The sequence below is a fragment of the Astatotilapia calliptera genome, chromosome 18 (genome assembly GCF_900246225.1).
Source record: "Astatotilapia calliptera chromosome 18, fAstCal1.2, whole genome shotgun sequence".
Lineage (NCBI taxonomy): Eukaryota > Metazoa > Chordata > Actinopteri > Cichliformes > Cichlidae > Astatotilapia > Astatotilapia calliptera.
The window spans coordinates 18,592,739-18,619,858 of record NC_039319.1 but is presented as its reverse complement, the minus strand read 5'-3'; the positions used below and the strand labels follow the sequence as shown (position 1 = coordinate 18,619,858).

Below are 27,120 nucleotides of genomic sequence, written 5' to 3'. Positions count from 1 at the left end.
TCTTTAAAATTTCTTGGAAGTGTGCAAAGCGTGCATGCATATGCATATATATGTGGCATGATGATATGAAAAGAGAACCACAACACAACATGTGAGTACCTACAGTACCTTTATTAACATACTGGTTGGTGTTGGTGACATACAGCTAAACCAGTCGAGGGCCTTTGTGTGTAGCCCAGATTTCCTGCCTCCATTATTAGGGGATTAGCCTGACTGGCCCTGCTGCACATGGTAAGCACATGATCAATAATGGAGGGCTGCACAAAGGCATGCAGATGTGCTCACCCTGAGCAAAAGTACAAACTATTATGTAAAAGAACATAGAAAAGCTTTATGATAATGTTATTCATTTATCAGGTTGCACTGTCAGCAAAAACAGTCTCTCACTGGGGTCATGTTTTATTGGACATGTTTCTGGCTCTTTAGACGTTCAACCTGCCAAAACTGGACAGAGCAAGTACAGTTATATACAGCATTATGACACATGGCAGTCAGAAAAGTATGATTAGCTGGAGATAAGCAATCAACAAACTGAAATTAAATAACCTACTAAATTGGTTTGTTTCTGTTTTCCATAAATTTGTAAGGACACACAGCACACCATGCTGAGTTTTCTGCTAGCAGCTCCTTGGAAATCACCTTGTAATTGCAAAATTGCTATTTTATGCCTGTCAAACAGTGCTTTACATTTTTCAGAGATTCAACTAAATAAATGGGAGCAAACTGTGTCTTTTTGTGACAGGCTGTTAGTAACAAAGTGCCTAAATATTCAAAACTGCTTCTTTATAACTTATTTATGTTATGTGTAGACACAAGAATGGCTCATCCCTCCACCCTTTCTATGCTTAAATGATTTCTCAGTCAGTGTTAAGTGGCTTACAAAATGCCACAAGGACTGGATGACTAAAAATGATATGAAAGTCTGGCTACTGAAGCAAAATCAAAAGCAATTAGGGGTGGCTCAAGACTTCTGCATATTATGGTATATCAAAGTTTAAAATCAGTTACCTATTCCTTGTATAAATGTATTTAGTATGAGACCAAGAACTGATAATAATGTCAAATAAATGGAACTGGAAAATAAAAGCTTTGAGGAAAACATCTCTTATGTATCCACACGACTTAGTATTAGATAGATGACAGTGAAGTGTTACCACTGTAGTTATGATCTCCTACAGTACACTGTAACCAGATCATCAGGGGACCAAGAATAGATCCCAGGGGAACTCCACACTCAACTATTGATTTAAACTGTGCACGGTAACAATCAAACACACAAGATTCAAATGCCGACACGTTTTTCAACACATTTATTTATTTGCTTGATTCTTTTTTTGACAACTTTTGTTATGTGTCCACAGACATGAGAAAGAACTCCAGAACACTCAAAAGATAAACGTGAGCACTGAGTTTAAGACTTTATCACAGGCTGCGACCTGTTTCTGCTTCTGTCAAGCAACTCCAAGCAAGAGCACAGACTTGGGGTCACGTACCCAGTCCAGGATGACCGTCTTACTCACACTGAGCCGAGAGGTCCGAAACTGCTTCCTGATCCGCACTCTGTACTCTGCAGTGACACTTAACCAAGCAGCAGGTCAATTATTCTTATTCATCATGGTATACAGAGTAAAAGAGAGTTAATATCATCTGTGTAATGAGACCCAAACACAGAAATCTCCATTTATATACAAGACACGAGCCAAGAGGAAGGTTTCCAGTAAATCATTACGGGGATCATGGATGACATACTTTACAAGCAGCACTTTCAGGAGTGGAAAGCTGTTGTCATTAGCAAGCGGTAAGGCAGGAGAGAGGGGAAAGCGGAAGATAAGTGGACCTGCATGCTTTGATCCAGAGTTGTGACAGCTAAAACAGCCAAAGGAAAAGAAAAACAAAACGATCGACTGATGTGCCGTTCAACAATCACTGGCAGGCACACTAAAACTACCTCACAAAGTGTTTCTGACACTCTTCAACTGTTAGGGTTGGAAGCCTTGAAAGTTATGTGCCAGTGTTTGTGTATCGACTACCTTGACGTATATATATATATTTTTTTTTTTAAGTCCTCTAGATTTTCTAAATGCTTAATACAAAAATCATATTAAATAAAGATGCTTTGTGCGTAAGTGCATTAATTTTCAAGAACATAATTTATGCTTTGATATTTTACAAATAAAACTTTCCATTTGTCTTCTGTACCAGCAGACAACATGTTCTACCCAACACATTCAACAATAAATAAACTCAATTAACTCTTTGTTTACAGACAAAGTAACATTAAAAAAAACCCAAAGTGGCAAAAAAAAAAAGCAAAATAAAACTGCAATAAAATGCAAAATTTAACTAGAGTCAGATTTTCTACAAACTTGTACATGATTTAGGCTGTGTTGCTCAACAAGTTGGCTGGCCTGTGGCACACAAAGTCCTAAATTCTGCTTACAGAGTGTAGAAAACTGATCATTAGCATTTAAATGGAAATGAGACAGGCAGACCGGCTGGCTGACCAGGCCTGTGTTGAATGCATTATATGCCTACTCGGTAAATTTGACCCAATGTTGTCACTCTTGCATAACAAGATAAAGATGTTTTAGATTTCAAAGCAACATTATCGATAGATTTTTTTTAAAGACCTACAAACCATTCCTTGTCATGACAACATCAAGTCAGTCATGCTTTACCGATGTCCGACACAAGCGTCAGGCTGTCAAATACCGAGCAGCTACGGTACAAAAGCTGGCAGGGAGACTGCTGTCAAAGGAAACATTTACAGTCTGTTACAGGCAATAACTATATGCTATAGAGGATCATTGATAATATTCACTCTCCAAAACATTGATATACATAATGAAAACTTAAAAAACAAAGATTAATAGCATTTACTATAACTTTACATAAAAGCTAATCATGAATGCATGTGAGTAACTTTATTTAGCATTAATGCTAAAGACAAGGATCAAGGAGAGAAAGAAAAGAGAGGTGAAGAAAGGGAGGCACTATCTGGTGCTAGGACAACGCTCTCGTCCACTTGAAGCAACCGCCCTAAAAAGACTGAAGGTCCACGGTCGATTATAACTTTGTCCTTTCTATTGAGCTACAAGAGGAGTCTTCACAAGTCAGCTTATCGAACGGAGCAACTCTGCTGATCCATAAAAATAAAAATGACAACCACACACAGTACAGTTGTCCTCCCAATTAGATCAAATCTGGTGCGACTCATTGGTTAAAAGAATAGTGTAACCTTTTGGGAAATTCACCTTTTTTTGCCAGAAATGTGGATTTATTGTGTGAAAACTGATTAACTCAAGCAACAAAATCACCTACTAGCACTTCTAAAGCTCACTAATTTGCGTTTTACTCCATGATACTTGCAGCTCTTTACGCAAGATTTAGTCACCCATTAAACGAGTCCTATTTAGTTCGCTTCAGACGTGCTATTTTCCCTTTTTGTTAACGGCCACAGCCAAGCTTTCTGTTTCCTACCTTTTTGCCAAGCTAGGCTAAAAAAATCTGCTGGCTTCAGGATCATAAGTGCGCTTTTTGTCTTCTCATCTGAGTCTCAGCAGGAAAAGTATTTTCCCAAAGTGTCAAACTATTCATTTAAAATCCCACTAAAATAAAATAAAATAAAATAACTATCTTTGCACACAAATGCACAGTAAGTGAAACGATTACAAAAAGCAAAAGAACGCTTTGGTTAAAATAACAGAGTAAATGGTACGAGACATTAACTCAATAAAGTGCCATGCAACAAAACTGTCAGTGGTCCTGTCACAATAAAATACAGTGCAGCTTCAACAGCAACATTAAACATTTTCCTTCAGGGTTATACCTGCAAGGGGTTATGTAGAAAAAACAATATAAATAATAATAAAGGAAGGACGAAGCACATATCAATAACAAGGCGAGGACACGTATTATCTCTCCTGAACGGGCCATCCTAATCTAGCAAACGATCTCGTGTTTTCATAGAACCAGATCTTAAAAAAAAGACACAGAAACAACAGCTTGGATCCCCCCTCATGCTACTTCAAGGTTAAAATGATGAGCAACAGCAATGATGAATCTCTGCTATCTGAAACCTCTTCAGTGAAACAAATACTCTATGCTGCAGAGCACCAAGCCAATGTACATTATTATGTACATTATATGTATGGAGGATGGATATGGAGCTATCATCGCTGCACTTAACACACCTACACAGAGAAAACATCCAATAAGATGTTTTTACCCCTCCCCTCACTTGATGCCGTTAATGGTTGATGTTCAATGTCTGTTTCACAGCTGAGACTTATGTCTTTGCTGGAAACTGGCAGCCTCACAGATGACACATCTACAGGAAACATGAAAACTAATCTGAACTAGTCCCAGCGCCCAGCAGAGGTAAGTTATGTAACGGGTTTTGGGTGGTTAGATTTTCTTAGGAATTCTTCTAAAGGTCGGAAGGGAGCACACCATGCAGGGTTAGTGTGGTGGTGACGGCAAAAAATGCTTTTGTCGGCTTTGTGGATGAGCGAGTGAGTGACAGGGGCGGTCATCACATAGAGGGATATTTAAATGGTTCTATGTGTAAGTTTGCTATATGGTCTATGCTCGATTAAGCAGGATGTTGAGCTGAGCTTTTAGATTGTATTGTTTTGTTCGCTGTTTTTCGCCAGGCCCCTTCAACTCTCACATCCGCTGAGCCGATGGGTACGACTGGACCGACTTTCTTCTGGAGAGCTTTGACCTGACAGAAGGAGAGTAAGAATATGTTAGGCAGGAAAGATAAATAAAGGGGAAAATACCATCTAATAAACAATTATAATAATAGGTTTCATTTTTAGGGGATAAGTGACCATTTCCTGAAAAAAACAGAATAATTAAAATGTCAAAACTTTGTGTGGGTGTTTGGAGGTGGACAAAATATAAACTCTGGGTCTCTTTTCACTCATAGTAAACTATTTGTATGCTTCACAGATTCTCCACCACTCACCTGATGGTGCCTGCTAACAGAGGGTTAAAAGCATACAGCCAGTCATGCATCTCTTTGTCATTGGCTGCCTGCAGCAGAATCCCACGATGCTCGGTGCACACAGCAAACGTGTTGGGAGTCTGAAGACAGGAAATACTCCGGGATTACTAAACCTCATTCAGATTTATCGGTTAAATGGTCATATGTCTTTTCTGCAGTGAGTTTCACGACTGAAGTGAAGCATACCCGCAGTAACGTCTGTTTGTCTTCACTGTATTCCACCTTTGCAGATGACAGGTTGATGATGGCTCTCTCGACGCTGTCCCTCTCGCTGCGGTACAGGTACACATAGGGCCGGCGCACCACCACGAAACGCCTCACCCAGCCGCTGGTGTGAGGCTCCAGGAAGTGCAAATAGCCCTTCTTTGACACAATAGGGCTGCGCATGTTGAAAGAAATACAAAATGAATAACTGGCCTACGATTTGAATACTAAGGAAAATAATCCAGAGGATCTCCTAACATGTGATTGCAGCTGGTGGTGCATTAAACGTATCAAGTGTGATCTGACCTGACACGAATCTCCTGTATGTCGGGAACAAAGGTGCATCCTCTGAGGACTTTCTTTCTGTCCACGGGGCTGTACGGATCTAGGTCCGGTGTGGATGCTCCAGAACTGGGATCAGTGTGTCTAGACAACGCAAACATGTTCACACTGCATCAAAAAGGGAGCAACGGTCAAGACACAAAAGAAAACATTTCAAGCCCCTTTTCTTAGTTCTGATTTAAAACACATTTGCAATGTGTAACAAAACAACAAGGTGTATCTCTGTAAGCAGGTTACTTCCTATGAAAATCTACAGGGCAGCTTTCGTGCACTTTTCTGACAGTTGAGAATGAATTACAAAGCTGAACTTCAAAAAATTTCCCCTCCCTGAAAAAAACTTAACCTAAAGAGCAGTCGAACAGGTGTACCTAGCAAAGTGGCCAGTGTGTGTACGTACCTTCTTCTGAATTCTAATTATTACAGTGCAGTAATTATTTTGCATAGTTGTGCTAAATGTTGTGACTGTTGAAAAAACAGAAAAAAAGTCTTCTGTGGTGTTTTCATCACCTGCCATTCGTAATCTAAGAGCCTACACTGAAAAAACTGAGGACATAAATGTTTCTAAAAAAACAAATTCTGCACATTATAGAAAATACAACAGCATTTTGCTTTTACTGATACTACCTGGCCCCACATGAGACTTACTGCTCACTGAACAAAGCACCAAAAAGCGAGTAAGATGTATTCAAAATGACATTTTTTCCTCACCTGATGTCATAATGTCCCTCCACCAGTGAGGGGCAGGTCGAGGACGGGGTGAGCGTGCTCAGTGTAGAAGAGGATGACTCCCTCATCAGAGACGCAGACATCTCAGAAAGCTAAAACGCACACATGTGCAAGCACGCACACACAGAAACCAGAGCAACAGCAAGGACACGCAAGACAAGAAGAGAGACAAACAAAGACAAAACAATCCAGCAAACAATTAAGCACAAACGACACAGACATGCATTCAGAGAACAGCTTGATCAGTTTGTCATCTTCTAGCAATGTACTACAGAAGCAGCACTGTGGTACAAATCCTCGGTATGTCTAAGAGCCCCTCGCTGATGTTAAAGAGGACATGCAGGAGAGTTATTAAGTAAGTGGAAGCCTCACAGTGTCTAAGAAGAAGGGACAGTGAGGGGTGAGGAAAGTAGGAGGGGATGCATGGTGTAAAAGAGTAATCAGTAGACCTGAGTCAGCACTGAAAGAAATGGTTGTCATATTAGGCATGTTTTATCCAGCAACTATCTCTGAGTAATGTTTAAGCCAGGTTAAACATTACATCTGGTTATAGAGACAGAGGAGAGGTGAAAAGTATGAAATTCTTTGCAACAAGGAAGCGTGAAGTGTTTAAAAAACATGAAAGAATGAGAACAGATGTAGCAGAGGGAGTGACTGGAAAGAAGGACTGCGGGGCTTAAATATTTAGTGAAGGCTGTAAACATTAGGTTCAGAAGGACTAAAGGACTGGGTTATAGAGGGCCTAGGCTGGGGCTCACCTTGCTCTCACTGGCACTGCTGCTCACCTGGCTGTACTCCCTGTTGAAGGTGTGCATCAGCAGACGCAGACACTGGAAAGTGAAAAATATAAAAAACAATTTAAAAGCATGAAGCTGAATGAAGCTGTGTGTAAAAATAGAAAGAAAATAAATCTCTAATAAACCGAGGTGTAAAATAGAGATGAGGGGAGCAGCAGTCACCTTAGCAGCCAGCTCCCTCTGCCTCTGGTTGGGGCTGTCGGGGGCGGGGCTGCTGCTGGGGCTGTGGCTGAGGACGGGACTCTTTGCAAAGTCGATGATGTCGCCATTTTTGTAGAGTGCATCCTGTCCCGCATGCAGAGTCGCCTCCAGCTTCTCCCTCAGCAGCAAATAGTGCCTGGTCTTTTCCACCTTTAGAAGAATGTAAGGGAATTTCACTTGAAAGACAAAGTCCAACAGGAGTTTATTTAGCACATGTCAAGTAGGCAGTCGTTTCACTAATCTTCGGGAATAGTTCTCCAGGCTTCTTGAAGGATATTCAAAGCTCTTCTTTGGATGTTGGCTGGCTCTTGCTCTATTGTCAAGATGATCCCCTTCAATAACATTGAGGTCTGGGATCTATCCTGTGCTGAATGATGAAACTGTTGCCAATCAGATGGTATTGCATGGTGGATGAAAATCTGATGGTGCTTCTCTGAGTTCATAATTCCATCAGTTTTAACAAGATCTCCAACACCACTGGATGAGATTCAGCACCAAACAATGACAGAGCCTCCACTGTGTTTTACAGATGGCTGTAGACACTCAGTGTTGTCCCTCTCTCCTGATCTCCTGCACACATTTTGACGACAACTTGAACCACAAATGTCTAATCTGGATTCATCGCTCTACGAGATCTGTTACCAGATTTCCCTTCATTAAGAATGGTTTTGCTGGTTTTTTTCATATTTCATAAGGGCATGACTTTCTGACTTTCACTGTTCATTTGCTGTAGATAGTTTTTATGCCTGACATTTCTTTTTTTTTCTGGCCTCCACATGTCCAGTTTCCTCAAAATGTTTTACGGGCACACTGCACACAACCCCAAGTTTTACTGTGGCCCCCTGGAATTAATCTTATTGGTGCAAAATACAACTTCATACCTGTGAAACCATGTTATCTTTGGGATTTTTCTTGCTATCAACTAAAGAGATGGGAACAAATGAAGTGCTTCTGTTACTGGCTGCTAGTAACAAAATGCCTAAAGACACAAATATTATAATTATTTCTTTCCTAAGTTGTCTAATATATGTAAACACCGGTTTATCACTTGGGTTAGTTGCTTTTTATGCTTGAATGATTCATAGTTCCGGGTTAAGAGTCTTAAAAAACGAAACAAAAAAAACCCACTCCAGTCACAATGATGAGGTACCAGGACTGGACTGATAAAGAGTGCAAAAGCATCCAATGTCCAAAGAAAAACCTAAGATATAAGAGACTATTATGATGTAAGCACTGTAAAAATAAACTATAATATAATTCCAATAATTCCACTGACCTCCTGCAGTAAGCTAAGTTTCTCCAGCTCCCACTGGTGGTCGAGGATGAGGCTGTCACTGCGGGGCCTCCATCCAGCCAGGTTCTCCTCGCCTCTCACGTAAGCCACCGAGGTGTCCAGCACGCGCCTGCGACGACGCTGCATGCCTGACGAAGGGGAACAGAAGCATTTAGAACGACAAAGGACAAACAAACGTTTTTGCCATTTTCATTTATTATTGATTTATATTTTATTCTGCACCTGGACTTCCGTTGTCAGCCACGTGGCAGAGAGTGATTTCATAGACTCCAGTGACACGGTTACTGAGGAGAGAAAGCAGAGCAGGTTGTCGTAAACTTAAATCTTAAACTCTGAAGCATGCATCAACCTAGAACTTTGATCTGAAATGGTGCCAAACCAGTGAAACTACATGATAAATGTGTAATCACAGCCTCCCAACTTTCTAAATAGAAAGTTTTCATTAAGTCACAGAAAATATCCTTTTTTTTTTTTTTAAAGCTGTACAGTGGGCTGGATTGGAGTCTTGGTCAGACCATTTTTGGCCCCCCCATCCTTATGTTTGACAGCCCTAGTTAAAATCCTTAATCCAGTACCTCTCAGAGGGCCGGAGGCAGCCGGTGCTGAAGAGGTTTCTGATGGAGCGGGATGCCGGCAGCTTTGTGTCACGGGAGTAAAACACCATGCAGAAGTCTTTGGTGATAACTGTCGGCTGAGTACAGTTCTCCATCTAGCCCAAATATACAAAACATTAATAAAGTAAAGTAAAAAAAAAATTACAATTTTGCAGAACAATGCACGAACACTCTCCCACCTCTAGATAAGTAGAGAGGGTGATGTAGATCTTCTCCCCATAGGGTGTGACTCTGTTCAGAAGCAGAGAGTTGTGCATGGAGCTGTCCCATGCGGCCTCGAATCGGTAGAAAGTTCTACAGAGAGGAAAAACAGCATCTAGCCTTTCATTGCATGAAAAGCTTAAGGAACAAATGGACATTGTTGCATGTTGTTTTTAAGAAACAAAGATGGAAAAACATGGTACCTGTGATCAACTCCCAGAGAGACACTGCGATTAACAAAGAGAAATAAGGTGAGTTATGAACCTTTCTCTCCAGCTTTCAACAGTTTCAACTCAGCAAACAAAGAGAAAAATGCTTTGAAGGAAGACTGGAAAAACAAATTCCTACTTGTCATCATGTTTTGGCCAGACGTATCCAGAGGTCAGGATGTTGAGGGAAAGGATGTTGGGGTCTATGATGGTCTCATCAGCCTCGGGCGTGTTTCGAATACGACCTGCGGGCAAACAAGTGACAATTAGACTGGTCATTTTTTTGATTTTTGAGCTCTTCCTGCAAAAATCTGACAAACGTGGCCACGTATATCGTACTCACCAATAACGAGCTCCTTCACTTCTTTCCACTCAATATCATTTCCTGTTTCGTGAGCAATTGTGACTCTGATCCTCCTCTGAATGCCCTGTGGAGTCGCAAGAAGATGAGGAGCGGATTTAGTTTCTCAGTGGTTAAAATGAAGAACTTAGCAGTGTGACAGCAGAGGTAAACATGGTCAGACCTGATGTAAAAGGAACGTCCCATGGCAGGGCATCCCACCTCTGTGGTCAACAACAGCCGGGATATAACTGGAGGCAGAGGGATAATCCATTTTTAGACACGTATTATAACATTATAACAAGTGAGATGCATGTGTATGCTTTCCCTTTTGCATATTTAAGCAGCAACAGGAACAGACAGGACTCACTCTCCGTTAGCTTCCAGCTCGCAGATCTCAAAGAAGACCATGAGATCGTATTTGGCGTGACAGGGTCCCGCAGTGGAGCGAGTCAGAGTGTTGAGCTTGGTGGCAGGCACTGGATGAATGAAGAGGATGCAGATTCATTCATTTGTTGCTAAGAATATTAAATCAAGCACACACGGTAATCATCGATAGATGATTGAATTAAATAATTATTTCATTAAAATGGAAACAGGCAGAATCAGAGGAGCCTGCAGAGCACTCATTCATTCATTCATTTATTAATTTCCCCTTTTTTTGATCATTAGATTAATGTATAGAAGTTAGATTGTGGTGGCTGAAATGTCATTGCTAACCTGGTTTGGATAACGGCATTACCCGAGGGAACTGCCTCCTGGAAGGTCTCAGTGGGCTGAAAAAACCCCAACATGAAACTGTGAGAAAAACTTTTTTTCCATCAAATTATCTCAAGTCACCCGGTCAGATTTCTTCCTGACCTGATTAAATCTTTGCAGAGTGGAGGGAACGGCTGTTTCTGATAGTGTCCAAACACCTCAAAGACGATGGGCTGAGTCTTGATGTACTCCGTGAAGGACTTGGTCACCTCCACTGTGATCTATCGGAGGCAGAGAGAAAAATACTCGAATGAACCCTTGAGAAAGCTGTTTGTAGAAATGGACTGCTAACATAATATGTCAAATAACAAGAGGAAGTGAACAGTAGGTAATCAGTTGTCTTTGTTAATATAAGCGTTTAATGCTGCTTACATTTTGGACATGGTAGAAGCCCAGTGGCGGCCCTCTGCCGGTATTTTTCAGCGGCTCAGTGGAGAAAGCTTCGTCATGACGGTGGATGAAGCTGAAAACAGTGAAGTCATTTCATCAGCTGACCTGCCTTTTTGTTTTTCCTACACATTATATCACCCAAAGCATCTGGCTAACAACAGCACAGATTATTTCACTGTCAGCTTCTCAAATGACAAAGACTTTAATCCGTAAATTAGAAAATACATTAAGTTTGATTAGAGTTTAACCATTAATTCATGTGACCTGTAAGGTAAAATTTGTAAAATCTTTGTATCTAATTGCATAAAGACAAAAGAGAGAACTAGGAGAGGCATTCAGCGAGAACTGTTAAATGAAATTCACATCAGGTAGACGATGTTACTCCAGGAACTTTGCTTTAACTTACTTGAACTGGCAGAAGATGTCGGCGTACTCTGCAGAGATGCTCGAGGCCTGTAAGACGGTAACTCTGAAGGTGAAAGTGCTGCCGATCTTGAGGTGGGACAGCGCTTTCTCTGGAGACAGGTCCAGAGGAAGATCCAGACCCAGACCTAAACTCTTTACTGGGCTTAGAGGAGCATCCAGTGTGGCTGCGTGGCACAGAAGAAGCTGAGACTCAGAAACGCATTGACATTTTGACATTAGATGTGCCAGCTAGGAAATATATTTCCGTTCATGAGGTATTTCTAGTAAGACCACCGTGTCCCTGTCGTCGCCCTCCCCTCACCTTCACAGGTGTTGTTGTTAACTTCATCTGCAGAGATTCCAGTCTCAGCATTTTGTCCTTCTCCCTCCACAATTCGCAGCTCTTCCTGTGAGGTGTTGGAGTGCGACAGACTTGCGGGACACGACTCAGTCTGAAACTAAACAGAACATAAAATCATCAGCTTTTGCCTCTTTTTACAAGCAGAACACTAGAATTTCTTTTTTCAGGCTCCAAATTTCCACTTTAATCTGACAAGAAGGACTCAGCTGCACAACACCAGCCCAGACGTACCTTCTCAAACTGTTTGTCTTCAAAGGAGATCTTGGCGGTGCCTGACTGCCTCACGCCAGAGCCGTAATCAGGCGCCTCCTCATCAGCTAAATAGAGACACAAAAGCACAAACAGTATAGTTAACAAGCATTTCCAGAAAGACAAAACAACACAAGAGGACGTGTGCAGCATCTGACAGCTAATTTTTATTTGTACCTGAGATGGCCTGCACTGCCACTCTAAGGAAGCCTTTCACCTCTCCTTTCTCGCTTACAATGGCCACACGATGTACCAGAGGGACCGGATACAGCAGGTTACTCAGATACACAAAAGCCCTGAGGAGGAGGGAAAGTGATGATGGGTTTGTGGGCGTCCTCACTGTGCAGTAAAAGAACTTAAATCTGTGAATGTTACTGACCTGCCGACCAGACGGAACCAGGGGAAGCGGTCGTAGAAGGGGTCGCCTCCTGTCAGGGCGTGGTCACAGTCCTCCACGGCGCTGCTGGGCAGCTCCGCAGCACGATCATACATTTCTCTCATCAGGTCCAGCCTCTGTCTACAAGGGCCAGGAGAAAACAACAGGTCAGTATCTGCTGATATGCAGACATGTGTATCAACTGTCAGCTACTTTGACCAGTGCTTTGAATTAAAAGAACTGCACTGTTTTCTACAGGGATGACCATTAAATTGTGACCGTGAAACGAGCTTCAAGCCAGACTCTCAAAACCTCTGAGTACCTCAGTTTTTCCAGAGTCCAGTAATGTGTGGCTCCGTTCTTTTGATCTTGCACTTCGACGGCCACTATCGTCCGAGGGAACGGTCGCCTCTCTCTCTCTTTAGCCTCACTGGGAGGCAGCAGGTCAGGGGGCAGCGGAGAATAGAGAGTGTCTGTCAAGAGGACAAACTGGAACTGCACCTGTGAAGAAAACACGAGATTGCATCATAATTTAGACTAGAACAGCAGCTCACAGTTATTTGAGTAATCCAAAACGAAAATGAGAAAATTGAACAGCTGAGAAATTGTAGTATTTGTTCTAAATACTTTAACTGCACATATGACATCTGTCAAAGACCTAAATCCTTCATGTGCCTTTTTTATTAGTTAAAAATAAATAACTAATAATAACAACATGCAAAGTAATGTCAATGTCAATGAGTACAAGACACATATTTAAAGTCAGGGAAATAATGAAAAATTCGAGTTTTTCAGACCTCATAGAGCAACGACCTGCATTTTGTTTGTTTACAACAAAATTAACACAATGTGCAATGAAACATAGCACAAAAAATATCATTGCACTGCCAAAGCATATATCTTACAACAATCTAACCTTCTTCTTCAGCTCCACACTGATTGCATTGGCCTCTTTGAGGAAGATGGCGTTGCCCCAGAGCAGATCCCTGAGGGACGTGAACTGATAGAAACGCCACTTTCTGAAAGCCCACAGCGCCAGCTCGGTCTCGCGCTTCGTCCACGGCACTGGAGGGTACACGAGAACTTGATGTGAATAAAATGAAAGTCTGATGCCAAAACTAAAAGAAAAAAAATTAAAGTGATAGTATCACCTTCCTCTTCAGGCTCCTCCTCTTCCTCAGGTGACTCCAGGTACCGAGAGTCCACCTGTTTCCGAAGGGCCTCCAGTTTACTCTCATAGTCCTGGAAGAAAACATGCAGTACAGATCAAGAGGAGGTGCGGATTTACATAACACCTAGAACTGATTAGTACTTTTTATGATCGATGGCGATCATGCGAGCACCCACCAGCCGCTGTTGTTCCAGCAGGTTGCTGGCTTCCTCTCGTTCTTTGCGGTACTGATCCTCAAGCTCCTGAAGCCTGCAACATTTCATTTTCATCAACACCAAGGAACTTTCCCAAGACATATATTCATACCATTAAAACAAGTCATGCGACCACACCCACCTCTGCTCCATCTCCTGCTTCATGTCGATGCCTTGTTTCTCCAGCAGCTCTCGCTGAGCAAAGGCCCAGTCGACGGGCTCCACGGGTGTCTCGGCGCACGGCGTCCTCTCCCGCTCCAGACGAGCCTGCTCGGGGTCGTTGAAGCGGAACACGTGGCTCTTGCCCATGATGATGCGATTTCCTTAAAGATGCAGCAGGAAGCATGAATGTTGAAACATTTGACTCAAGCATTAAAAATTACACCGCTGCTTAAATAGACACATATTTCAGGACTTGCCAAATTTATTAGAAAATCAAAGACAATCTAATACTTACCAGACCTCAGGACAATAGGTGAGGTCACTCTCTTGCCATTGACATAAGTCTCTGCTCCCTCACACGGCTCGAGAATGACGCATCCTGTTGCAGAAAAGCGTTAAATGTACGTGTGACTGGAAAGACGGATCTTTTTAGCAGATTTGTCTACAGGGAGAGACTTTACCTTCTCCCTGAGGGCCAGTGGTGCTGCTGAAGGTGCAGTGTTCATCCTTGATAAAATGGCCACTAAGAACAATGTCTTGGCGAGTTTTGGCATTTTCACGGCCAACCCTGAAGGAAGATTAAAAACATATATCGAAATTACTAAAAACTGCACAGTATCCGGATGGATTTCATGTCAAATTGAACTTATAGAACTCTTTACTTGGTTATGCCGTCTTTGATGTAATAGAGCAGACACTCGGACATCAGTGGGTCCTCGTTGAGGTTCACCAGATGAGGCGTCTGAAAGAGAAATATGTTTCAGTGTTTGTGTGAGTTTGGTCTGATCGTTCAAGAGGTTGAGAAGTTGTTTGGCAAGTGCGTGGCACAGACTGAGGACCTGTACCTTTTTGGGGGAGAAGACGCCGACTGTGCCTCCATCTTCTCTCATGGCAACGCCCATCTCAGCCAACAGTGCCTCTCTACAGAGTTAATCAGAGTTGGAGTCAATCCATGAACTCAGATGGAAATTTACAATAATGCTATTTCTTTTTATTTCATTAAACTGACAGTCTATCCATGCAATGCATAATGTTTTGTGTTCCTTATACAAACTGTATAAAATCTCACACTTTTCATGTGCTTCTTTGTTTTTTGTAATCGATGAGTTCCATGATTTGCAAAACTTTGGGTAAAAGCACATCATGTCATGTCTGTAGTCCTCTGTAAAACAATCTGAATTATGCTTGATAATGCTATACAAACACATTTGACTTGTATAAGCACCTCCTTCAGGAACGATGTCAATACAGCCTTAATGTTGGAACTATTTTTCAGTTGTGAGGAAGGACGTTTGGATCACTTGCCAGTGAGAGAAATTCATCCTCAGAGGGATATGAACGGGAAATTTCACTAAAAGCTTTCAGAGATCTCAATCTCATGGTGTAATAATTAGTTTTGCTTTTGTCATATGGCCAAAAACATTGTGAACTTCTATTGAAAATTCCACAATGTATAATAAAAAAGAAATTTAGGCAATTTGATTTGGTAGATATTTACACGAGATGCATTCCCGACACAACAATCTGTGCTGCCTCCTGGCATCAAAACAGAGATTTTTTGCTCATTAGGAAAATGTGTAATTTGCCACACTCATACGCACTGCCGTAACATGTCCTTGAAATAAGTCCAATCAAAAATGGACAATTGATTTTTTACTTGTAGGTGCACTGCCTTGAAAAGCCAGGCAGATACGCAAATGTTAAATTTAATGATAATTTCAGGTGGTTTTGCATTCGTGGATATCAAACAGCATAAAGAGCTTGGACAAACCTCTCCATACGGATGGCCTCAGTACGGCGCAGCTTCTCTTCCCATGTCTCATTGAGCTCTGCGATGATTTTCTCGGTTTCCTGTTGGTGATGGAGAAACAGCCTGCTCTCAAAATGGAAGTATTACCTCTGCTCATTCTCGTATTCATCAAGGAGTCTTCCCACCAAATGCCTAAGCCCCTCTCCTCCCTTCATTCCCACTCACACAACCCAGATCCACTTTTGCTCCGGTGAACTTTTTCTATCTATGCATCGTCATCCCCTATTTTTTCCTACCTTGAGCCTTTCAATGGCTTCCTCACTGGCCGGGCTAAAGATGCGATCGTGGAGGTTGCTGATGGAGCCGGCTCGACTGGATAGGGCTGAGAGCGAGGGTGAGGGGCTCATTCCCGTCATGGCATGGGTCACTGTGGAGAGATCACCCCTTTGATTGACAGCCTGGCGATTATTCACAAAGTTCTTGTAATCGCACAGGTCTGCCAGAAAGAGAGGCGTTGCATGGAAGAAAGCAAGGAAGGAAGGAAGGAAGGAAGGTAGGAGCAGACGCAAGGTATTCAAGGAAAGACATCAAGGATTGAGAGGACCACGCAGGGATACGGATTTAAAAGGAAAAAAAATAAAATAAGGGAACAACAGGGAGGGTAACAAAAAAAGAAGAGAAAGCTCAAATAATGGATCAAAGAAGCAGACGTATTTGCTTTCCAAAGCCATCGCAGACGGAGAAAAAAAGAGAGCAACTCAAACTGACACGGCATACAATGTCAGAGACTGAATGCTAAATACCAGAGGGATTTTCTTTTCTGACACTGAACTGCACACAAACACACACAACAAGCTCGCAAGCAAGCATGGTTAGGACAAAGTGTACTCAAAAAAATAATAGATACATCACTACAATGCATGAGGACCAAATATAGAGTGTTGATTTTTATTTTCGTGAAAGAAGAACTGATGTTTTTAAGCTGTTTAGCACAGCGTTTGTAGCAAAGATCCCGGCGGTGCAGGCCTCTAAGCACCTGACTCAGAGCATCGAATGCAGCAGCTCCACACACAGAGGACCAGACTGCAAAACACAATCTAAAATGGCATCCTCTCAGTCAGTCCTTTCTTCCATGGTCACTAATCTTGTTAAATAACAGCAAGATTCAAGACAACCCTGAATCTGACAGTTTCCGCTGTTCTCCTATCGGCATCTCTTAAACAAAGTATCACTGTGGGGTCACATACTTTTGTGGCTAAAAGTATTTCGAGGTTTGGGGAGTAAAAGAAACATGTAACACCATGGAAAAAAGAAAGGAGGCCATTTTTTTCTCTTAGCCAATGGATTACAGCTTTAACAAGATTTAACTACAAAGATAATTTTAGTTGTTCTGTAAAGTTCGTTTTATTTTTTTAATCAATTGTGCATCGTCTGACTCCATGTACACTCTCTCAGGATTGTTAGTTTGGTCTCTGGTGTGGTGGAGGAGGAAAGTCGGCTCGGGATTCATTTCTTTTTAGCTGCAAAGCGCAGGCTTGCTACAGTTATACACACATTTCAAACCAGTGATGACAGGACCAGTGCAGCGATACGCTGATAGGACAGAGGAGAGAAGAGACTGTGTGAGAGTGGCGCTCACATCCCAAGTTAATCCTCTGTCTCCAATGTACTGAGAGAAAAAACATAACCTGCACAAAAGCTTTTAACTACCAGCTTCCTGTGCACGTGTGTGCCACGTGTGCGTGAGCTGCTGTGACACTCACTCTCGATGATGTCGCCCAGGCCCTGTGCGTACAACAGGTCTTTGAGACGAGCCACCTCCTCTTTCAGCTCGCGCACCAGCCGGTTGTTGGGGTCCTCGTTGATCACGGCGTTACAGCGGATCTGTTTGGCACGATCGGCGTACCTAAAAGGTGGTCGATAAGTTATCATTCCTCAGCCTCTCTGTACCGAATAACAGTGAGCAGATAATATGAAATATAAGTGAGGATGGTGTCTCACAGCTGGTTGAACAGAAAAATACGTTTGTGAAGTGTCCATTAATGGTTTTACCCGACAGAGCGACATGAACTCCACTTTTCTGCAGATGTATGCAGAGTTTAAAATCTAATCTAATCAGCACTTCTATTTATTTGCTTGACCCTGCAGTATGACAGTGTGACTTTAGCTTTAAAATGCATTTATAGTGAAAAATGTCAAATTTAATGATCCCAAAAACAGAGCTTTAATATATTTTCCTTACCGAAGGGTACTTAGGGTTTCATCATAGTTAATATCAGCAGGGCTAAGGGCAGCCACCATGGCTGTGCGAGAGTTTCCTCCTAAAACAGATACACAAATATATTTCATTAACTAACACAGAAAATCTTTTTCTTATGCTAAAACCTCTTTTTTTCTGGTTGCATTTGCATACCTAAGTTCTCCCTCAGCAGCCATGTGAGCACCGAGTCTCTGTAGGGAATGAAACTCTCCACCTTCTTCTTTTTCTTGTTCTATCAACAAAGGAATCACAATAATATTTGAAGTTTACCCTAAAAAAAGATGCTCCATATACCCTGCGTGCCGCTGTATACTAACCTTGTTTGGTGCAGAGTCCTAAAAAGAGAAGAAGAAACACCAGCATTTGTAATTGAAACACACAAAATAGGATTTTAAAGTAAGATTTTTAGCAAAGTGTAAAAGTTCATACCAGTTCAGCCAGAGCAGAAATCACTTTTCCCAGAGTGGTCAAGGATTTGTTGATATTTGCTCCTTCCTGCAAACACACACACAAAATATAGAAATCAGCCATTTCATGTATTTTTCCATCTAATCATGAGTACATTTTAGATATATTACTTCAAATTAGCACTAAAACCACCAAAGGAGTCTTTTTTACTCATTTGGCATTTTAAAAGTCATGTAACTCAAAAGAAGATGAAATTGATTGGGGCGTTCAATCATTTATACCTTGAACCAATGGCGGAGTAAATTTGACCCCCAAATGAAATCAATGTAAAATGCTGCACTAAACAATGGCAACAGGCCTGGGTGTATAGTGACACATATTGTTTATACTATTTTTTTTATATAAATGCTGCTATAACATGAGCTAGCTAGATAAGGTTGAGAGATGAGTATATAGAAGACTCCAACTGAAGTTGGCAAATTGTTGCAGGATGGAGAGGCTCAGGATGGGACATCTGAGTCGGGGAAGAATGAAGCTGAAGCCATTACGGACACATGGAGAACGGGGCTCAAAGAACCACAGCTAATCTGAGTAGAGAGTTCAGAGTAAGCAACGTGGCCGTGTCCAAAATCAGCACCCGCTGCTATGTATTATTAATTCTACGTTTATGAAAATGGATCAGTTTGTTGAAAGATGTAATTAGGTACCAATCAGTGCATATTTATGAGTTCAACTTTAAATTATGTTTCTTATTTTGTTGTAGAAAACTGTGGAGTCTGTTTTAAAATATAGGCAATGAGCTTTTCAATCAGTTTTTTACTTTGCTTCTTTATCCTTGTGTATTTATTCATTTTTTACTTTTCCATGATCATTTTCTTCCACAATGTTTACATTTGTGGTGCGTTACTTATTGTGTTTTTCTTGGTGTGCCCTTTGTTTTAGAAGATTATAAAATACATTTTAACCTTACAATCTGTAATGAAATACTCAAAATCATTTGTAAAACCATTAAACCCCCTGAAAGGGAATATTAAATACTTATTTTGTCAAATTTTACAAATATTTAGAGAAATTAGATGAAAATGAACAACTTCTTCAAGAAAAGACTTGCTTGCCATTGCATAGCACTGAAACAGCAACATCATCTCACCTTCAGCCTTGTTCCTTTAGCTCCAGTTGAGTCTGCTCTCTCGCTGCCAGCCAAGTCAACCAAACTGATCTTGCTGACCTAAGAAGACAATAATTTTTTTTTTTTTCAAAATAATTCACCCTCTCTGAAAAGGACTAAATATCCACCGCAGCAAACACAATCCACCCGGAGCTGAAAAGGAGAGCTGGCAGTAAAGTGTGGTTTACCAGTCAATACAGAAACACGTTCAACAGATAGCAGCACCGCATACGCGGCCTCCTAACAGGCCATAAAACGTCATAAAATCATTTCTGCCTCAACTCTCCTTATTGATTTGTTTGTAGTCAGAAGAATGGAAAAATAAAATCTTCGTTTGTGGGTGATTTGCACCGGACCTTCTCTGACGTGTTGTCCGTCTCCATGTCGTGTTTCTTCTGAGTGAAGATAATGTTGAAGACGGCGTGGGAGCGGCTGCTTGTCTCGTTCATGTTGGTAGCAGCCACAGTCCTGAAAAAAACAAAAATACATGCTCATGGGTTTTTAAAAATAACAATTATCAAATCTAAACAACTGATCTTAAATTTTTTACCTGGCCTTGTTTCCAGAATCCATCAGGTCCTGGATGTCATTGTAGGAGGTGACGGCTAGCTTTGATAGATCTTCAACATAAGGTCCCATCAGCGGGTGCTCTCTGACACGCAGGTTTCCTTTGTTTTTGGGATTCAGCAGGTCACGCACACGCTCACAGTAGATCTCCATGTAACTCACCTGCAGGGAGAAGAGAAGGCAGTCATAAAAGATGTTTAATGACTAATTAATTCGTTATAATAAGTGACTTGCTGCTACAGGAACAATATAAGATTAAAAATGAATGAATTAGCTTCTGACTATCTGATAAAACAACACAATTCCAATATAACCTGCTTCTGTTTCACATGTTTCAGCCAAACTACCTGAAAAAAATTTCTTTAAATGCAAACAGGAAAGCCTGCCAAAAGGCATATCAGAGTTTAGCATGACTCACCTCCACTGAGTAGGACATGCTGTTGTCATTATTGCTGTCATTGATCTTGGTGAAAAGGTCCTCGCACAGCTAGAAAACAAAATGCCACTGTCACTTTACAACTTAAGGACTTCAAACTTCTGTGTTGGAGTCAAATCGGCACAAAATTGTCTTTCATTAAACTGTATTTAAAACTGCTTCCTGCTTTACCAGAGGAATGATTCCCTGCTGGTCTTTTTCCTGTCGGCCCATCATGGTGTAGCTTTTGCCTGCACCCGTCTGCCCGTATGCAAATATACACACATTGTAGCCTTCAAAGGCGTGGAGCAGCATCTCCTCTCCGATGTCTCTGTACACCTGCATCTGGGAGGCATAGTTGACGTCCTCAGGCTGCAGACATGGAGATAGCGGAGTGATAACGAAGAGGGGGGGGGGGGGGGGGGGGGGGGGTTGAAAATTAGCATTTTTTAATAGCATGAATATTCATTATTCTAACACACATTAAATATCAAACAGTGTGCTGCAGGCAAAAAAAAAAAGAAAAGAAAAGTTAGAGGGATTAGTCACTGGGGACTTGTTTAAGAGCAGAGCCTTCTATATTCTAATGCAGATGTATTTCCTTTGATGAAAGCTGTAAGACTCACCGTGGTGTGTGACCAGTAGGAAAAGTCAAAGTTGAAGCTCTTGTTTTCTTTCGGCTGTTTTGGATTCAAGATTGCTAAAAAGATCAAAACAGATCAGTTAGAAGCATCGAAAGCTGAATGTTCTTCATTCTGTCTTCCTTATCTGGCTTTTTTAGTTTACATACAGTAAGCCAGAAGGAAACTGTGAAACATTTCATATCTGCTATGAATCTATATCAGTATTTTATCACACAGTCTTTGTGACCGGTTAATTTTGTCGCGTACCCACACTCTGTATGCATGCTGTGTTTAAATGCTCGTGGGTTTGCTTTGATTTTCTTCTTTTATTTATTTTTATGATTGTTTCCACCCAGAGCAGTGAGCAGCAACTCAATTATGTCTGTAGACAAGATGACCTGCTGCAGTTCAAATTGAGTATCAAAATTGGGAAGAAAGGTTATTTAGGTGACTTTGAATGTGGCATTGTTGTTGGTAGACAGGCTGGTGCGAGTATTTCAGAAACTGCTGATCTCCAGGGATTTTCCCGCACAATCGTCCCCAAGTTTACAAAGAATGGCCCAGAACATAGAAAATATTCAGTGAATGGCAAGGGTCAAAGAGGGAAATGGCCAGACTGCTTCGAGCTGATAGGAAGGCAACAGTAACTCAAATAAAAGCTTGTAACAACCAAGGTATGCAGAAGAGTATTTCTGAATGGAAGGTTAGATGGGGAACCTTGAAGCAGATGGGCTGCAAAAGCAGAAGACTGCACTGGTTTCCATTTCTGTCAGCTTAACAGAAAACTGAGTGCACCAAAATGGGACAATTGTTACCATTGAAGGTTGGAAAAACGTTTCCTGGTCTGATGAGTCTCGATATCCGCATTCTGATGGTAGGGTCAGAATTTGACATAAACAACATGAAAGCATGGATACACCTGACTCAGGTTGCTGGAGATATAAAGTTGTGGGGGATATTTCCTTGGCCCGTGTCAACAGGCACCAAAATTCCTGAGAAATGTTTCCAGCAGTTTGCTGAATATATGCCACAGGCCATTAAGGCAGTTCTGACAACAACTTGGTACTAGTAAAGTGTCCAGTAAGCATATTTTTTTCTATCACTTTGAATTATATTTACCAAAAAACACAAAAAATGAGAACATTCTGGATCAGATAGGATTTACAGTTCTGCTCAATAACAGCTTTTGCAATTATACACCACAGCTCTCTTTTCTGAGGAGGAGCAGCTGCTCTTCTGGCCGCAAATTAAATAAACCGTATCACCCCTTGTGGACGAGTTCAATAAAGCAGCAGCGTCAGTGAAGCAGTCCTGTTAAGAGGAGCGAAGGCTCTTAGCACTCGATACATGTGAAGTTACCGAGCTGAAGTAATGCAAGCCTGAATCTTCTGGCTTTTAATGAGGTCATTAAAAACAGGCACAGCAGGCTGACATGCGCCTGCTCTCTCCTGCACCCTTACATCAGCTGACCTCGGGTCTGGACTCGACCAGAACAACGGGCCCTTGTTGGTCCATGCAGCTCGTATGATGAGAGAAGAGAGCCGCGGCTGTCGCTACATCCTACACACACTGACGAGTTTCAGGCCTGACTGAAGCTTTTGTTTCCGTCTCGAGCTGCCAAAATGCTGCATGCCTCCCTGCCCGCTGTTATACCGCCGCAGGACAATGCGGCCCGCGAGACGAGGTGAAACACTAAAAATGCTTCAAAGTGGGTCACAGAAATGAGACCAAAACAGCATCAGAGGATCACTTTAAACACAACTCAGACTTTCAGTGAAGCACCTCAGACGCAACCTCGTAATCACTGAATCGAATTGCTGTAATTATTCACATAAACACGTGTCATATGCTCTGTCTGTTTTAAAAATAGAGCGCTATATAATCAGTTTACTGTAAAATTAAGAAGCTAAGAACAGCCTTATCCTACTGGCCAATTAAAAATGAATATTCAATATTCTTCTTGTTATTAATTATGCCTACATTTACATAAAGCCTGTTATTCTGAAGCACAAACAGAACAAAAATGCTCCATAAACACCTCATACAAACTAGTCAGAAATGCTGAATGCTTCTTTTAATCTCTTACATTAAGGGATTTTTGTTTTAGAGATTGCAGCATTTTTCCAAGTATTCTGTTTGCATTTTGTCCTGAAAAAGTACACAACTTGACTTAAAGTTGGTGGTTATATAGTATAGAGCTTTCAGTCGACTGATCTTTTAGACAAAACACATGTAAATATTCTGCAATTAATAATAATTTGTCTTTTTTTCCACAAAAAAGGCCACTTACCTTTCTTAAAACACACACTTATTGTTCCACAATGAAAAGCTAAGTTGGCGTTCTTCTTTAAAGATTAAATGCACATCACAGTGCTTCTCTGGTGCTTTTCAGTCTAAGTGAACCACAGGTTTAAGTTTCCACCTCATGCTGCATTTCTACACCTACACCTGAGGGCTTTGATTTTTTTTTTTTTTAAAGAGAACTATAAAGTTAATTAATCAAAATGTCAATGACGAAATGAATAATTAAGTAATAGAGGTAAACTTCAATTAAAGCAGTGCCACTGGGTTAACATATTCAGTGTTAGATCCTCAGTAAAGTGGGTCTTTAATGCTTTTACCTATTTTTTTGGTCATACATATTCTCTTACATGGCTGGATGCTCGTGTGGATACAGTTTCAAATAAAGAGCACCAGAGCTGAGAGTTTTTTTTACTCTTGGTTCTGTATGATGTCATTGAAAGGGGATAGTCTGGATTTGGTCATCACAGGCTGTGAGCAAAGATACTTTATCCACTTGCTGTTCCAACCTTTTATTTGCGAGGGGCAGCCAATCAGAAGAAAGCTGGGTTAAAAGGGAGGGTGGACTTAACCCTCCGAGATCTACATTATCATTGGTGATGAGTCAAGCGTGCACCCAACCCTAATTCTGTATTTTGGAGAAAAGAAAAATGACTCTTCTGGAACAAATGTGAATAGTTTTGGATGGCTGTCAGTTAGAAGAACTGTTTTGGGTTTGTTTGGTTTTTTTTACTTGATTGCCAAGACTGGGGAGAACACACACAGACAAACAAATTATATATTCATAGAGTTAGGGTTATGATGGCTCAGACCTAACAGGCTGGTTTTAAGGCAAATGAGCTAAAATGTGTAGTTTCAGAAAGCAGATAAACTGACACCTAGTGTAAGATAAATAAGGATTATTTTTAACCTTGAAATGTGTAAATCGACTTTATAAGTTTGCACAATAACTACATTTTAAGCACCTCTCTCAGTTAAAAGGCATAATTAAACTCTCAAACATTAAAGTCAGTCTGACTAAATCTTCACTGAGAAGTCTCGGCGCTACCAGCTGAACTCTCGTATACTCACTCGTGGTGTTCCCAGACATCTGAATGATGCACTTGCTCTCCTTCCCGATCTCTCTGGAGTTGAAGGGTCGGACCCTCACCGCTACCTTCACGGAAGCCCCCGCCATGTTGCAGGTCTACGTGTGAGTGAGCAGAAGAGCTGGAGATCCCCGTGGCCAGTGCGCACCTGGCACCTGCACAGGTAGACAATGACAGAGGAGTTCATTAGCAGTGACAGCACATGTGACACCATAAATCATTAAGACTCCATATTATAGAATTTAATCCAGGAATTAAACATTATCTTTTAATATTTCTGACTTGTTTTTTTGTCATTTTGTTTTTTTAATAATGGTGATGCAGCTTTCTTAGCCACAAACAGCTGAGACATACACATGACACCATTTTCCATTTTTAGGCCCTGAATCACAGTCAGTTTGTCTTCAGGCAGAAACACCCAGTTCCTACTGACTAAATGGCTGGACCAACATTTGGCAGGATGATCATCAGCGTCTCTGCAATTCTACAGTAAAATGGCTGCTTATTCCCTGCCAGCAACACCGCCATGGATGAAGGCCTGACTGCTTCAAATCAATGAAAATAATGCACAACCCTGAAATATGAGGCGCTTCTCACTGCGCCTTCCAAAATAAGCTCGATATTCCTTTTTTTTTCTTTCTAACCCCTACAATTTTTTTTCTTAGTTAATGAGCTAATTTACAATAATTCATAAACGTATCATTGCTTCCAGACAGCACACCGCACATCCACCGTCACATCCAAGCCCCCGTCGATCAACAAGGGGGGAAATCTTGCTTAACATCCAAACAATAAGCCATTATTGATACGTTATAAATTTGAGGATGAGAAGAATTTTAACCGATGACATTTCCTGGATATTTCCTAAGCCATGTAAATAATGTCTCCTCCATCTTGCTGTGCCTGCCGCACCTCGACGACAGGCCGCGTAAACATACACAGCTCAGACACCAATTCATCCCAGACTGCGTCAGAAAGGAGGTCAGCACACATTATTACAGCTTACATGACAGTCCCAGCCTTTATCAACGCCTTTGCTCGTCCAATTCACTCAGTAAGATGGCAGATTTGTGTTTTTTGACTGTTTTTTTAAACACAGAATCATACCCCAAACACCCTGACGCAGCGTCTCTTAAGCGCACAAAAGCTTCGAAATGACCAACACGCAAAAATACCCTGTCCTCACCGAGGCGTGACACCCATTATTGCCCTGAAAAAACACGCCGTGTCTTACCTCAGCAACTCAGACTCGACAGCCGCAAATGGTGGATCCCCCTTCCCATTCAAAACAGCGGCAGGATCCTCTGGTGCCTCCTCCGATTCTCCTCTGCAGCTCGTATTTTGGTCCTTCGCTCTATCCTTTGGTTAGCCTACAGCATCATTTCCCCTCACGCACCCATACATGGATAATCCGCCGTGCCTCAGCTTCAGCAGCGGTGCGTCAGTTAGAAAAGAGTGGGAGACTTGGAGTGGTGTGGAGGGAGGAGCGGGGTGCCGCACGGATAAACAGGAGGATGGGTGCGGGATGCTCCGACGGCCGGCCGTCAGTCTGTCCGTCAGGCAGTCTGAAAGCAGGGAAAATGGCGGTGCAGCTGTGCCAGGGATGCTGGGAGGCGGTGATGACATCAGCTTCAGCATCATCAGTGGCGGGCGGCCACGAGGCAAAGCGATGCAGCACAGGAGGAGAGGAGAGGAGATGGAGAGGAGAGAGCTCAGAGACGCAAATATGACTGACAAAGCGTGAGTCTGGAGGTTTGGAGAGACACAAATCAGACACGAAGCTCGACTCAAGCACAAAATTTACATGAAAGTTGAGCAGAAATTGTACAACGAAACAAACAGACGAATGTAAAGGAAGTCTCTATTCACCAAAGCATCTGACAGTGGTAATTTGGTAGATTTGACAGATGGAGTGATTAATGGGAGGATTGGATGACTTTCTGTTATGTTCTTTGTTCTCAGGCTGGTAAGAAGGTACCAGGTCAAAAGGGTGGAGTTATATAGACTCCTGGGTGTGTCCATATTTTTTTGTTCACCACTATTTCATTTTGGTTGCTGTGATTATTTTGAATATATTTTGTGCACATTATTATGAGTTGAATTTCATTGAATAAATCATTTTTGTGTTATTTTTTGTGTGTATTTTTTTGGCAGCGTGTCAGACAAAGTCAACAAAACCCAACCTCGAACTCTCAGCGACATTTTGTTTGTTTTCCTGTAGTCGCTACATTAGGTGTTAGTTTCTCGCGTTTATGCTTATTAGTTATCTTTTGGGTCATTTCCAGTTTTGTTTTATTTTATTAGATAGCTGTCTCTTGTGCCTTGCTTACAATTCTTTTAGTTTCTACTCCACAATAATACCATCTCTTCTCTGCTCAATCAGACTACAATGGTAAATGAGGTGTGCAGAAAAATCACTGCAAATTTAGGATTTATAAAAACCAGGAAGTCAGAAAACAAGCAGGTAACATCACTGCAGAACCATCACGCCCTGGTCACCACCTGTTCCAACTCCTCCTCCATTGTCCGCACTT

At 41.6% G+C, this 27,120-nt stretch overlaps 1 protein-coding gene across 4 annotated transcripts; it reads right to left on the bottom strand.

Moving 5' to 3' along the window:
- Positions 1–1,297: 1,297 nt before the first annotated feature.
- Positions 1,298–26,227, bottom strand: kif1ab (kinesin family member 1Ab). Of its 4 annotated transcripts, none has more exons than XM_026149088.1 (49): positions 25,821–26,227; positions 24,570–24,741; positions 21,201–21,274; positions 20,767–20,946; positions 20,578–20,646; positions 20,143–20,321; positions 19,949–20,060; positions 19,575–19,652; positions 18,446–18,511; positions 18,334–18,351; positions 18,170–18,248; positions 17,999–18,077; positions 17,520–17,662; positions 17,311–17,349; positions 16,053–16,252; positions 15,778–15,857; positions 14,852–14,927; positions 14,669–14,748; positions 14,468–14,574; positions 14,302–14,385; positions 13,987–14,167; positions 13,827–13,899; positions 13,631–13,721; positions 13,396–13,544; positions 12,802–12,980; positions 12,483–12,620; positions 12,281–12,399; positions 12,086–12,171; positions 11,816–11,951; positions 11,495–11,678; positions 11,071–11,161; positions 10,801–10,919; positions 10,660–10,715; positions 10,310–10,418; positions 10,124–10,190; positions 9,943–10,027; positions 9,739–9,844; positions 9,594–9,617; positions 9,369–9,483; positions 9,151–9,284; positions 8,798–8,859; positions 8,558–8,703; positions 7,243–7,431; positions 7,042–7,113; positions 6,266–6,375; positions 5,522–5,641; positions 5,198–5,390; positions 4,973–5,091; positions 1,298–4,726 (listed from the first exon to the last, which is right to left on the bottom strand). In XM_026149088.1, exons 2-49 carry the CDS (start codon positions 24,673–24,675, stop codon positions 4,669–4,671), a joined length of 5,160 nt encoding a protein of 1,719 aa, XP_026004873.1. In that variant the 5' UTR covers positions 24,676–24,741; positions 25,821–26,227; the 3' UTR covers positions 1,298–4,668. The 4 variants fall into 4 exon arrangements, with proteins under 4 accessions (XP_026004873.1, XP_026004871.1, XP_026004870.1 ...); XM_026149086.1 differs by having other exon boundaries at positions 16,053–16,183; XM_026149085.1 differs by lacking the exon at positions 17,311–17,349.
- Positions 26,228–27,120: the final 893 nt, after the last annotated feature.